Here is a 14,423-nt window from a genome sequence, read left to right on the forward strand (position 1 = left end):
GTAAAATCAGGGTAAATGCTTTAATAATGTGCTATACTATGGAAATCCTTCTGCATAAGGTCTGAAATAAAAATCAGCTGATTGCTTGAGTAGTTCAGATAATGATAGAGGTAGAAATGGGATGCCATGAATTTGATGAGTAATGACTCTAGCCTTCAGCCTCAAGATAGCCCCCCCAGCATGACTTTATTTGAGATCATAGCTTAACATCAAAGAACGTCTCTTTTGACAGTCGGTGTGAGAGCAAAGGAATTTAACATTAAAATCATGCTTTGTGCCAGATCAGTGTGGCTCATTGGTTGAGCATCAATTTATTAACCAGAAGGTCATGGTTCGATTCCAGGTCAGGGCACATGGCAGGGCTGCAGATTCAATCCTCCGTGTGGGGCATGCAAGAGGCAACTGATCAATGATTCTCTCTCATTATTGATGTTTCTATCTCTCTCTCCCTCTCCCTTCCTCTCTGAAATAAATAAAAATATTTTTTTTAAATCATGCTTTGTATCCTATCTCCAACATATCACCACTTGCCAATAGTTTAAGTGGAAGTGAATCCCATGTTCAAAGAATTCTTCCATGTCTATAAAAGTTAGGAATCATGTATTAATATGTATTTCTTTTGTTATTAATCATACAAGTTCCTCTCCTAATGAAATAAATCTCTAGTGCAGAGCACTTTATGGGTGCCAAAAAAATGACCAAAGAGAGCAGTTGTCTCTACTACTTCTTACTTCACATAAAGTGTGGCCACTAAAGGCACAGAATTCCAAATCTAAGAGAAATATGGCTCAGTTAAAGTGTAATCCAAATCCCTGTATGGTTGTGTCTTCCTTCTCAATGATTGGCAAGTTATTCCTCTAACAAATCGGGCATCCACTTCCCTGTCTCTACACACCTCTGCTGCTTGATTCCCATTTCTTCCCAGATCAAGTTACATCTTCTTAACATGGAATCTAACAACCTATACAGTTTGACCTGTTTTCCTGCCTCCCTCTAAACCATCTTACCTCACCACCCGCTTGTCATCCACCAGACCCTTTACTCTTGGCATCATGTAGTTACCACATCTGGATAACACCTTTTATTTTGGCAACAATAGAATTCCTGCGATAGAGTAGATTCTGAGTAACAGAAAAATGCAAGCTCTAGCAGAGCTCACATGATTTGTGATAAATGTGTATATAAATATATGCATATCACCTCATCTGTGACACCCAGCATTTAACATTTTGTAGGAATGCAATCTCCCCAGCACCTAATCTATTGCAGGAATAAACTCTCAATAAATATTTATTGAATGACTAACATTCATACATTTTATTGAATGCTCTAGAGAACCACATAAAATTCCCATTTATAGCATCAAATTAATTCAATAGTCATTTAGTGAGCAGCTAATCTGCTATAAGCAAAGAACTTTTTTAAGAGCTTGGGGAGAAGTTGAATATGAATCATACTTGGACCTTTCCCAGTAAAGAGATGATGGTATAACAAGTAAATAATACACATATATACTCATGTGCCTAAAAAATTCCATCACTGAAGAAGCTCGAGATACCATAAAATTATACAGATAAAATGACTAAATTAGCACTGATAACTTGGTAATCAGGAAAAGTTTAATAAAATAAGAATCAAGGAAGGTGGGATTCACTCATGTAGAATTAGAAGCACTGAGAATTTCTGGCGGAGATAACAATATGGGTGAAGATACACTGGTGGGAAAGTGTGAAACAGGTCAAGTCACTCGAAAGCAACCAGGCTTAGCTGGAGTATACAGTTCATGAAAAGGAAGAACGGGAAGTAAAACTTGGGACAGTGAAATTAGAGTCAGAGGAAGACGATTTTAATTAAGGAATTCGACATTCATTTATTAGAAATAAACAAGCATCAGACGTTCCTGAGCATGGCCTAAGCAGAAGCAGGTTGTTCTGTCCTGCCGAGACTTTTGAGCAGCAGTATATGGAATGCTTAGCCGTCAATATAATGCCTAGATCCATTTTATATAATTCATACACAAGCTTTAATAGCAGTTCAACTGTGCTCTCCATGCTTAACCATGATCTATTTTATTTCATAATCTTGATCAGTTACCAGCAGCACATCAAGAGAGACAAAGTTCTTTTTAAAAAATAAACATATTTTATAATCCAATATTGCTAAATGGCACAGCAAATTGAATAAATCATCAGGGCATATCAATTTCAAATTCATCTAAACAGTAAGTAATAATAACTACTGAAGGACAATGCTAGGCTTTACAACCACCTACATGAAAAGTAGTCAAATTTAAGATCCAACTAGCCTGGCCACGGCGGCTCATAGATAGAGCATTGGCCTATGAACCAGGAGGTCATGGTTCAATTCCCACTCAGGGCACATGCCTAGGTTGTGGGCTCGATCCCCCCAATCATGCAGGAGGTAGCTGATCAATGATTCTCTTTCAACATTGATGTTTCTAACTCTCTCTCTTCTCTCTAAAATCAATAAAGATATATTTTAAAATTTTTTAAAAAATAAAATATCCAACTATAACATATCTTTTAAATCAGTTAATAGGAAAAAATTGCTGCAAAATATTTGTAGAAAACTAAAGTAAAACATTCCCGAACCTCACAGTCAAAACTGAATGGCAACACAAATGATGTAGGGATTGCCAAAAGGGGGAGGTCACCATGTGGCAGGTACTTCCCACAGCCACAACAGCCAGACACCTTTCACTACCATAATTACAAATATTCAACGAAAATGGCAGTGAAGGTGATAATATGAGCTTACCTAATTACCAAGCTGAAGTCTCCTAGAAAATAAATAAACCTCTTACATAGTTCTCGGTGTTTGTTCTAATGAATAGTTTCTAAATTCAAAGGAATACTCATGAAAACAGCTCAAAGTATGCATTGACAATGGATCATTTTTATGATGTTTTCATTTATAAACACTACCTTGTTTTATAAGCATGTCTGTATTTTCTAAGTAATTCCAAAAATACTTTTCAAAGACATGCTAAACAGAAAGCCTGCTTACAAAGCGTGTGCAGTCTATCCGGGCCCAATAAATGGTTCTAACATCAAGTTTAGATGCCTGTAAAGCTTTGAGGAAAGCAGGATTTAAAAGCAGACACACCTGCAGTTCAGTCCCTACCTCACTCAGGACCAGTGTGAGACCTTTGGAAGACACACTTGTCTGTTTTTAATGGCGGATAGCACTTAGAGACACCTGCTACCTGGCAGGCACCAGTCTTTATTGCGTTCCCACTGCTTCTGAAACACACGTCAGCTAGTGACTGTCTAGGTGACCTGTGTCTCATTTCTGACTCTTTCTTTAATGATGGCTGTTATTTATACTTGCTCCATTGTGCTAGGCAGTTTCTCTAAGTGGTACATATTACTTTATATTAACTTATTGGGTGATCATATATTAATTCATCCACTTTCTTAATAATGGCGTGAGACTATTATCTTCATTTAAATACATGAGAAGTTAAGTAACTTTCCCAAAGTCTCAAAGATGAGCCCATAATCATTACTCTGAACACTTCAACTTTTAATTTATGAATTATATGTATCTTCAACACATGTATTTTCACAGACAATCCAAATGAGGACTAATGCAGTCATTCAAATACTTGGTAAATGTATTTCAATGGAAAGATCACTCTCAGATTAGATTATTATCGGGCAACTATGAAATCAAAAATGTAATTGCCACCTTCTGATTGCCTGAAGATACAATACCACCAAACTAAAAAGAAAGCTTAGGTGTCACACAACTTTGTGTTCATCCTGGCAGAAATGTTTACTGAATTATTTTTTATCACAAATTCAAATTTATCCTTATTTTAGAAAATATTACTTACAATTGATTACATACTATTAATGAAAAATTTATAGTTTTTACATACTTGCTATACCACTTGCCAAAAAATGTCTACTAAATTAAAAGGGAACAATTTGAATTGATGTTTTAGGCCAGGGAAAAGTCAAGAGGGAAAAAAAAATAAAAACTTAAACAGTTTTCTCTTTGTAAGATTTTGCATAACAGTGACTTTAGATTTCCACAAATACTCGGCTCTGTGTACAATAAAATATCTGTGAGCAACATAATAACCAGTTATGCTCCAAATGGCATCCATACATTAACAGCCAAAAGAGGCTACAGAGCAATGTTTGAAAGGAAAAAAGAGCCCTCTGGACCTACTGTAGTATTCAAACTCGAAGGAAACGAATAGCCTAATTACAGAGCCATGGCGTAGGAAGCCGACAGATTTCAGAGACTGGGAAAGAAAGCTTCACAAAATCTAGGGAAATTAGTCAGATCCTTAAAATATTATATTTCTTTGCATGGCCTGAATTGTCAGCTGTGCAAAAGGAAGAGAAAAACACCTCCAGAAGGTGTGCTGTGTTTTATAGCTCAACAGCCATGAACTACTGGGGCCATCCATCCTTTATGCTGCTGTGAAAGGCAGGGGCAATCTGCGGCAGATGACTGTCCGGCTCAGCAGAAACGTCCGTTTCATAAAATAAAGACGAACCCACAATCTGAATATGTGCTCACTGGGGAGGGACACAGGGATGAGGGACCCCTTTCATGGCATGCACTTAATACATTATTTCTAAGATGCATAGTACTTTTCCTCAGGCCTGTCCAAGGCAGAGTCCCATTGTGGCTTTCCAAAATGCAGTCCTTTGTAAGTCATTTCAATGGCCCTAAATAGAATCTTATGAATCATATTATATAGTCAAAAATATGATCGCCCTAATACATGTCTTTCATGTTTTCTCTCAAAATCACGTGCTTCTGTTTCATCTAAGTGAATCCGTGAGTCATTTATTTGTAGTCACTTGGAATTAAAATGTAGTTAATTTAACATAATAGGACATAGAGCTATTTGATATTCTTTTAATTGTTGGAAGTAATTCATACCATAAAAATGCCTTTTTTAAGAAAATCTGTTCTGAATTCAATAAAAAGGATATACATGATCTCATTTTTTATCTTTAGTGTTGAAAGTATTACATATACTTTCATATATGATCTCTTACTTTAACATGGAGAATTATTTTTAATTCTGGTGGCATGTGACACAACCATCAACAATTCTGAAGCTTTTTTTTTTTTCCATTGTCTCCATTAGACCCATTGGGAGTACAGTGGCTTAGGTCACAACAAGAAACACCATGCTAATTGAACTGCTAATTAACCGGTGTAAGGAACAGACTGCATGAAATAGCTTGCTGTATTACTTTGTGTTAACTTCTGCGTCATTTCAGCTTGGTAACCACTAATTTAGAATCCTCTAATCATGCTCTTTAATCCAAATGTTAATCTCAGATGATAAGAGCACATGATTACCGAGGAGCTCTGGTGCAAGATAAGTATTGCTTTTCTTCTGAGGATTAAAAATGGGTTACTGAAAGATAAAAAGACCCTTACAGAATTCTTAGTATTCATTTGAATACAACTTTCCTTAAGGTAGAACTCATTGGAAGTCATCCTCATAAACATTTTCACAAACTTTTCTATCCAAAAACAATCAAGGCATTTAAATGTCTACTTATCGAAGGATTTTTATTAAAAGGCTCATGTGATAAATTGTTTTCTTAATATCACCAGTGTCTTCCTTTTTTAAAAAAAAAAATGTTTTTATTGATTTCAGGGAGAGGGAAAGAGAGACAGAAACATCATTAATGGAGAGTATCACTGATTGGCTGCCTCCTGCATGCCCTACACTAGGGATCAAGCCTGCAACCCAGGCATGTGCCCTGACCGGGAATTGAACTGTGACCTCCTGGTTCATAAGTTGATGCTCAACCACTGAGCCATGCCGGCTGGGCACCAGTGTCCTTCTTAACACAATTTATTTTTCAGTTACAATCAAGTTTTAATTTTGCTTAAAAAACATGGCAGGCTTTTATATAATAAATATGCAGGGGGATTAAAAAGTCAGCCAGTAGATTTGAATTGCAGCAGAAAATTAGAATTCACGTGAAATGTATTACCAGGAGGCAGCTGGTTTCTGATCTCTCTAAAATGCACATACCACATGTCTGCTTCTTTCCTGAGACTGACACATCGGGGAGAAAAAAAATCTTTCCTGACCCGCCTTTCACAGCTGGACACAGAGAGAAGAGGAAAGATGAGAGACCCAGGTTCCCCCGAGGCTGCCACTGACACAGAACCCTCCCTGACACAACTGGGCAGCGGCAATTAGGAAACAGGCTGAGCCGTGCCTTATCTCAGAACTCCAATCTCTTCACATAGGAAATGTTCATGTTCCCCTAACATCTAAAGACACAGATGAGGAAGATATTCACTTTTAATCACATGCATTTAACCCCTCATCAGAAATTCACAAAAAGCAGCATAACATAGTTATTCAGGTGGTATTTACATCTATAAAATAGAGAGTAGCTAGGTCTTTCATAAAAAAATGTAGAATTATTGAAACTTTATGACCTCTTAAAAACCTGGGGTTGGCTTTGTTTCTTTTCAAATGCTCAGTCACTAATCTGTGATGCGAAGTGACAATGTAATTGTCTCATGTTTTCACAAGCATTGCTATGTATTCCCAAGCACACAGAGCCATTTCTAAGGCCTACATTTTCCACACTCACAGTTATTATTCAATATATTCCATCCAAAAAAGTAAGTTTCAGGAGGCAAAACTGAGCATTTTGAATGGTTCTTTGTTTTGTCCTCTCAAATACACTTAACTAAACAATTACTATGTTTAAAATAAAAGCCACTTTATTTCTAGACATTAAATTTTATCCAGTTCAATTCATCAGATATTTACTTATATTTCATACATTTAAATTATCATCTAATAATTGCAGCATATTTTCTGCTTAATGAAGAATGAAAATAGAGCCCTCGTCATATATAATAAATATGTATTAAATATTTGCAAGAACAACAAGACTTATTTGTGGATTATTAGCATAATCAGCTTTATCTTTAGTATTATGATAATTGGACAAGTAATTATTCTTACATTGCACAATTTTTAAACTACTAATACTGGGAGAAAATTGTATTCCTTTATGATTGTGGATTCAGTGATCTTCAAAACCTGTTCTTTGACATTTTAGAAACTTTCATCATTGAACTGTGACAAAGTTTTGACTTCCACTCTCACAGTTCCCCTTCCCTTATCTATACCTGAAAAAATTACAGCTCTCAGAGCTCCCAGGTTTGAATTGGAGCAGACCAGAAACTGATGACTCTCTCCAGAGAAGCTGTACCTGCACAATTTGCTGAGTTTCACGCCATACTATATACAGAATATTGAGGGCATAGTGTTACCTCTTCTGTGAGGTGCCTTTTATTTCACTTTTGACAGTGATATTCAGCTTATTTTGGCCCATGAGCATCTCTACACTCTACTCATATGTCAATTATATAAGCAACAATAAGAAAATTAATACGCGCCAGCATTTGCCAAGTTCTTGTTATGTCATGCACACGCTGCCTGGATGAACCTTGTTTAATAATCACAACTAATTTATAAACTATAGTTGTTATTAACATCATATTACAAATGACAAAGGGAGGCAGAGAGATGTAATTTGTCCAAAGGTCACTCAATTTGTAAGGGTAAGCCAGGCAGTCTGGATTCCAGACAGGGTACTCTTAACCACTGTGACACCCTGTCACTTAGCACACGGCATTGGAATAATTACCCTGCGTGGCTGGAATTCCCATTTGACTGTAAGCTCTCTCTGCTCAAAGAATGCAGTTGCCATTTTCCTCAGTCCACCCCGATTCCAGCAGCAGTCTTAATTTTTTTTTAAATGATGCAGCCCAGCCAGCATGGCTCAGTGGTTGAGTGTCGAGCTATGAACCAGGAGGTCACAGTTCAATTCTCGGTCAGGGCACATGCCCAGATTATGGGCTTGATCCCCAGTGTGGGGCATGCAGGAGGCAGACAATCAATGATTCTTTCTCATCATTGACGTTTCTATCTCTTCCTCTCCCTTCCTCTCTGAAATCAATAAAAATATATTTACCAAAAAAAAAATGATGCAAATAGTACATATTTATAGTAACATATTTTCAGCCTGCAAAGCCAGTAAGTTAGGAAAGAATTTCTCTTCTCCAATGTATAGTTTAAAAGAGACCTTCTGTCACAGATTCCAACACTGTGCACCAGAACATCAGAATACCTCTCTCATCTAGTTTGTGCTGAATCTGCCTCGCTCAGGCTCATAGATGTGCGATGTAAGGAAATGCAAAATTTATCTCTGCACCCCCACATAGTTTCAGAACCTAACTTGCACCCCTGACCTATAATAGGGTTCAAAATGACAGTTCTATGGCTCACCTGTGGAGTGCAGCCTCTGAAACCAGACTGGCGGGACTCAAAGCCCAGCTCTACCCCCTGCTAGCTCTGGAGCTTTGCAAATTTACCTAAACTCTGTGTCTCATTTTCCTCATCTGTAAATTGAGTGGTTGTCATGACAATACTAGTATCAGTCTCATGAGGTTGATATAACTATTAAATAAATCAACCCTTTGTCCAGCACATCCACATCCACACTGTAAACGCTCCCCTCCCATTCGTCACTTAGTAGCCCTGTTGGTTATGAGAAAGAGAGAGAGAGACAGAGAGAGAGAGAGAGAGAGAGAAATTCCACCCTTATATAACTTTTATTATAGTATATTATTACACTTATTTTATTATTATCAATGTTAATATTGTGTGTCTAATTCAGGGGTGGGCAAACTTTTTGACTCAAGGGCCACAATGGATTCTTAAACTGGACCGAAGGGCCGGAACAAAAGCATGGATGGAGTGTTTGTGTGAACTAATATGAATTCAAAGTAAACATCATTACATAAAAGGGTACGGTCTTTTTTTTTTTTAGTTTTATTCATTTCAAACGGGCCGGATCCGGCCCGCGGGCCGTAGTTTGCCCACGGCTGGTCTAATTTATAAATTAAATTTTGTCACAAGTATGTATGTGAGGGGAAAAGCTATATATATATATATCGCCATATATATATATACACATATATAATACCACATATATACATATATATATACCATATATACATATATAATACCATATACCATATAATACCAAATACATATATAATTACATATATATGTAAATTTGGTACTATCCATACCATCCACAGGGTCTCAGGAGTCCACCACTAATGATCTTGGAACTTATCCCCCACAAATAAGGGGGGGACCAACTTGAGGCAAGTCCATTCTTCTTTTTTTTTTTAAATGTACAGAGGCAAGAGGCAAGAGTAGGAGTCTTATTTAGAGATAGTGGGCATGGGAGAAGCTTGGTAGGTGAAAGTCTGCAATTCTCCCATTTAAATTTCTAATCTTGTAAAGTAAATTAATATGATGACAAAATTGAAATTTAGGATCTAAATCGATTCCATAAATGGCCAGAAGTTCACCTAAATGAAAAAAAAAAAAAATGTTTGGTGTGACCAATGACCTAAATAAGGATCCCTGACGATCACCTATGCCACCCCTGTGACTTAGAAAGTGACACTATTTTGCAAGTCAGAATGTTGCAAGGATTAAAAAAAAAAATCTACTTAATATATATGCTTTCATTTTGCTTCCTGCTGTTTCTCTGACCTTTCCCAGCTGGAGTAGTTGAAGGAAACTAAAGTAAAAGTACTGTTTTTCTGTGTGAGGCACTTTGCTACTAAACATTAATCATGAAATTGTAATAGTCGCAAGACTCCTCTGCCTGTTGCTTCTTCTAAGAAGAGAATTACTATTAGATGAAAGAGCCCACAGCAATAAACATCAGGGGCTAGAGTTTCCTCCTCTGAACACTACCAGGGTGATCCAAGTCCAGAAATGCCTTTGAAGTCACAGAGACCTTCATGTGCTGATCGATCCTTGGGGGGTAAAGAGCAAGAAAAACTGGTTCTCGCACTTTAATACTCTGCCAGGGATGCATTCAACACCATGCAGAACAAAAAGATTTCTTCAGTAACAAATTGAAGCATTTTATACGGAGGGGCTCCTTGGCTCAATTAATTAAGAGGGACCCATTGATCCCAGAACATGATTATTGATACTTCAATACAAATCCCATTAAGTCAAACCAAGAATGGAACAGTAACAACTGTATATTTCTATGTTCCCCTAGTCTTGGGGCCTGCATTGAGATTTGGGTCTATTTCAATCAAAAACAATGTGGAATTCTCTTAATACAGATGACCAGTATTGATTATTAACATAACCAGTATTGAATATCACATTGCAATATTTCAAAGTTATCAAAATCTTAGAAGTTAAGAATTGAAATGACCTTAAAATTGATAGTTCAGTTCAAACCTATCACTTACGAATGAGGGAGAAGAACACCTGAGAACACAGGTATCTTTGGGTCTTGCTGTTTAGAGTCAGAGCAAAGTTTACCATCCAGACTCCTGGCACAGCAGGCTGGGAGAGGTCAATGGGGGTATAAGGAGACACATGTAATACTTTCAACAGTAAAGAATAATAATAATAAAAGATTCCTGGCACAGTTCAGGGTGCTTTTTTCCACACACTCTCGCAATTTTCTGTTAGACCTTCTCTTTCCTTTTTTTTCTTTTGTTGTTAATCCTCACCTGATGATATTTTTCCATGGATTTTTTTTTTTTTCTTTTGAGAGTGGAAAGGGGAAGGGGAGGCACAGATAGAGGAACATTGATGTGAGAGAACTGAAGTACTGGAATCAAACCTGGGACCCTTCAGTCCTCTGGCCCACAGTCTGTCCATTGAACCAAAATGGCTAGGGCTGTCCAACCTTCTCTCTTTATCTTAAGTGGCTAAACGCTTCACTCTCAAATTGTACAGATGTGTGGAGAATGTATTCTAAAACCCAGCAACATGAACACATTTTATGTCCCATTGTTTTAAGATACTCTTAAAATACAAACTATAGGCACTTTATAAAGTAGGTTCTTTTATTATTATTTCATCACAAAAAAAATATTCAATACAATAGAATTATACAGTTTGTAGACTTATAATTGATTATACTAGCATAAATAAAGACAAAAACCCCTGTAATAATGTAGAGTACCAACTTCAGCTGATTGTCACATAGAAAGAAGAGGTAAAAATTTCAACTATAAAGTTAACCAGCAAGATAAAGAGAAATGAATACAAATACCAAAGAACAGTAGTTTCAAGATTATTATGGCACATGCTGACTACAAAAAAATATATCAATTTGTGTTAAATATTCACTGTCTTATCTAGGTTAATTTATGATTATTTATATAATTTAAGTTGAAGAAAGGTTTTTTAAAAAATACATGTAACTTATTGGTAGATTAAAAAGTTATAGTTAGCACACAAATATTTCTCAAATCTCTTCCATAAGCTCATCCATGATTCACATCCTTGTCACTGAGTGAAGTAGCCTGAAGGAGCATAATAGAACTTTCCAACCGGCTTCAAACTGATTCGCAGGAGCCTACCCTCATTATTTACAGACATTGGCACCATCTCCATTTAAACAGCTCAATTGCCATAAATATTCTATTGAATTGGAGAGTCTTTGCAGTAGTCATCCTATTTTAGCATTGCTTCCGGTGTGAATAATAATCTTTAATAATGATTATAATACATATGAATGGCTTAAAACAGTTTACCTCTTTACATTCTAGGTAACAGCCCAAAGTGCAAATGCCAATCATTACATTTTACAGCCTTCCACTTACACACATGCATATACACGCACACACATACACTCACATCCATCCAAAAGTTAAGACTTTACATTTATAGTGTCTTCAATTGAGAAAAAAATAATAATAATAATGCAAAGAGGTACTTCCTGCATGCAATTCATCCTTAATAAAGTAAAAATGCCCTCTTTTGCATATATAAATGCATAGGACCGCACATTTAAAGGCCAGTTTCCTATTCACATAATGGCCATACATTCCTTGAACATTTATGGGGTTTACCCTAAATCCAATCAGCAATCATGTAAAATGTCTGTGACATATACTGCCATCTGTCTTTTGCTTTTACACCGTAAGAAATTATGTTTCAACAAGTATCGCAATGACCTAAATTTTGTTTTCTCTCATGTCCACGAGTTTCTCACATTCCCTGATTGACAGTTGTATCAGTCTAATCTTCTGAGAACTCAGTCCTGAGGTATACGTTTCCATTTTCTTTGTTGATCTAGCACTGGCTCAGGTGATCTCTGCATAATTAATCCAATTAGTTCCAGCAAGGCAAATGCAATCATATCTATACTAAATCTCCACGTTATTAGCTATAAACACTAACAGGATACATGTCTCCACTCTTTGCTGGAGTCCATTCAAGTGCAAACTGAAGAGAAAGGATTTCCTGTTCTTCTTTTCATACTCCTGAGTATGACGATATCTGACTTTGTTTCTCCGCAGTTATTGATAAGATTAAAAAACTCTCTCACATCCCTCCTTTATTCCATATTGGAAGTTTGATATTTTTTTCAGTTGTTTGCAAAGTATAGTTCGATTCTTTTTTTTTTTTTCCGGAGATTTTAATTTAAAGCCATTTTTTTTCTTCTAAATCAGAGCTTCATTTTAATCAGCTAGTGGTCCTGCGCCATGGGAATCAATTTCTTTTTACAGAAGACAAATCCAGGTCTATTAGGGTCCAACAGACTGAGTTGGAACATTGCATGTATTTCACTTACGAGCACATACATTCATTTTACACGATTCCTCAGTGTGGCCAGGGGGGTTCGTGGTCTGCACTGAATCCACCTATAAAAAATACAAAAATAGATGTCTGCTTTACAGGGATGGGAGTAGTGTTTTGCTAGCCTTGTTCCAAAGCGTGGAAGCACATCTTCGCTAATAGTACTCTTCCCTTCCTTAGGGATATATGGCCATGACCTCTTTCAGAAGTCACAGAGACCTAACAGTTCTCCTTCAATTAATAGCCCTGGGGCATCTAAATCAATACTGCTGGCTTATCTCTTGGATACCTGCTCTGTACATATCAAGAGATATTTTCATGGAAAAAAGAAAAAAAAAAAAACTGGATGAATTGTGTTTCTGGCTTCCAGCTTTTCAAGGCTGTGAAAAGTCACCAGAAGAGGGGTGCGGTGGTGGAAGTGTCATTTGTTTTTGTTTATACTGCAAATAAAAGAAGGAAATAGTACTTTTGTTGTCATTGATTATTCAATTTACAAATCCCTAAGATCGCAGGGACCTGAGTCTGACCTGAATGTTCACTCCCGACAAAGCAGCTCTCTAGTCTCCAAATGCAATCAGTAGATAGCTCCCAATCTCTTTATAGAAATCTGAGCAGTTTACATGCTATCAACAAATGGCCTGTTGACCTCTGGTCAGGGTTGAATTACTTTACCTTCAAAGTCCTAACTGGTAAAGGGCAATGTTTTCCAACTTTTTTATCGTTTGCACAACTAAAAGTGAAGCTAATCCTTCAAAATGTTTTGGTGCTAATGTCAGTTTTAAATCATAGTAAGTATGCATTTCTCTTAACCTGAGCCTGTCCAATAGGCTAATTTCTACTCTCAGTGCCAGAAGTATACAGAGTATTGTTTTCCAGTTTGGTGGTGCAATAGATGTTAGTAAAATGTTTAGTAAGTTGAAATATTGCCAACAGGGTAATAAATCACTTCTGTGGAACAAATATTCTATAATTAACTACCAAAGTAGTTATTTTTACTAATTAGAATCAGAAAAGAGAAATATTCCCCCTGATTTCCAATACAACACTGCATCCTCAGAAAGCAAGAATCAGTGTTAGAAAAGAAGTAAAATGATTTATTTCACTGAGTAATTGATCAATTCATTTTTGAAAGGAATCAATTCATTTGTAAAAACAAGTAATGTATAATTTTAAAGTTGTTTATATTCAAGAGCAGATAATGTTAAAAATTACTCTGACCACCAATTATTATTAGCTGTATATATTTAAGTGGCTTTAAAATATCTTAATTTTTTTTCAATTAACTTTTATCTTTTCCTAGATATTAAAAACAAATATTTTTTTTCTTTCTCTAGCAGTTATAAATTCTAACATAACTTAGGATGTACTGGCCAATTACACAAGTAGCACACATTTACCAAGGCACCTATGATAAGTGAATCTTCTGATTTACATTGAAAGCTTAAGATGAACAAAGTTTGTCTCATTTTACACAAACTATATCGCTGCATATTTCGTTTCAAAACTGCTTATACACAGGTGAAAGCTAAATATTTGGAAGTTTCAGAAGTTTTTCTTTATTACCAAACCAACTATGATACAGCTATAATGCACACTGAGACTACGTCAGATCTTCCTGGTAGATACTCTTACTACAGGATATATTGCCATAGAATTTACCAAATATTTAACTATTTTTGTGAAGTTCTTCATTTAATCCTCACACCTTATACAAGGCTACAATGTGCTCCATGAGGGCAAACAT

The 14,423-nt window shown here is 36.3% G+C and overlaps 1 protein-coding gene across 5 annotated transcripts in view; it reads right to left on the minus strand.

Moving 5' to 3' along the window:
* Nucleotides 1–14,423, minus strand: part of PCDH7 (protocadherin 7) — a 427,194-nt gene that overhangs the window by 343,826 nt on the left and 68,945 nt on the right. Inside the window, exon 2 of one of the 5 annotated variants that reach the window (XM_059673771.1) lies at nucleotides 12,494–12,744. The exons of the other annotated variants lie outside the window; for them this stretch is intronic. Within the exon in view, the coding sequence (XP_059529754.1) occupies nucleotides 12,667–12,744 (78 nt within the window). The 3' untranslated portion in view covers nucleotides 12,494–12,666. Of the gene's footprint in view, nucleotides 1–12,493; nucleotides 12,745–14,423 lie in introns of those variants that run through there. 5 annotated transcript variants of the gene reach the window in all.

This window comes from Myotis daubentonii, chromosome 1, assembly GCF_963259705.1.
Source record: "Myotis daubentonii chromosome 1, mMyoDau2.1, whole genome shotgun sequence".
Classification (NCBI taxonomy): Eukaryota; Metazoa; Chordata; class Mammalia; order Chiroptera; family Vespertilionidae; genus Myotis; species Myotis daubentonii.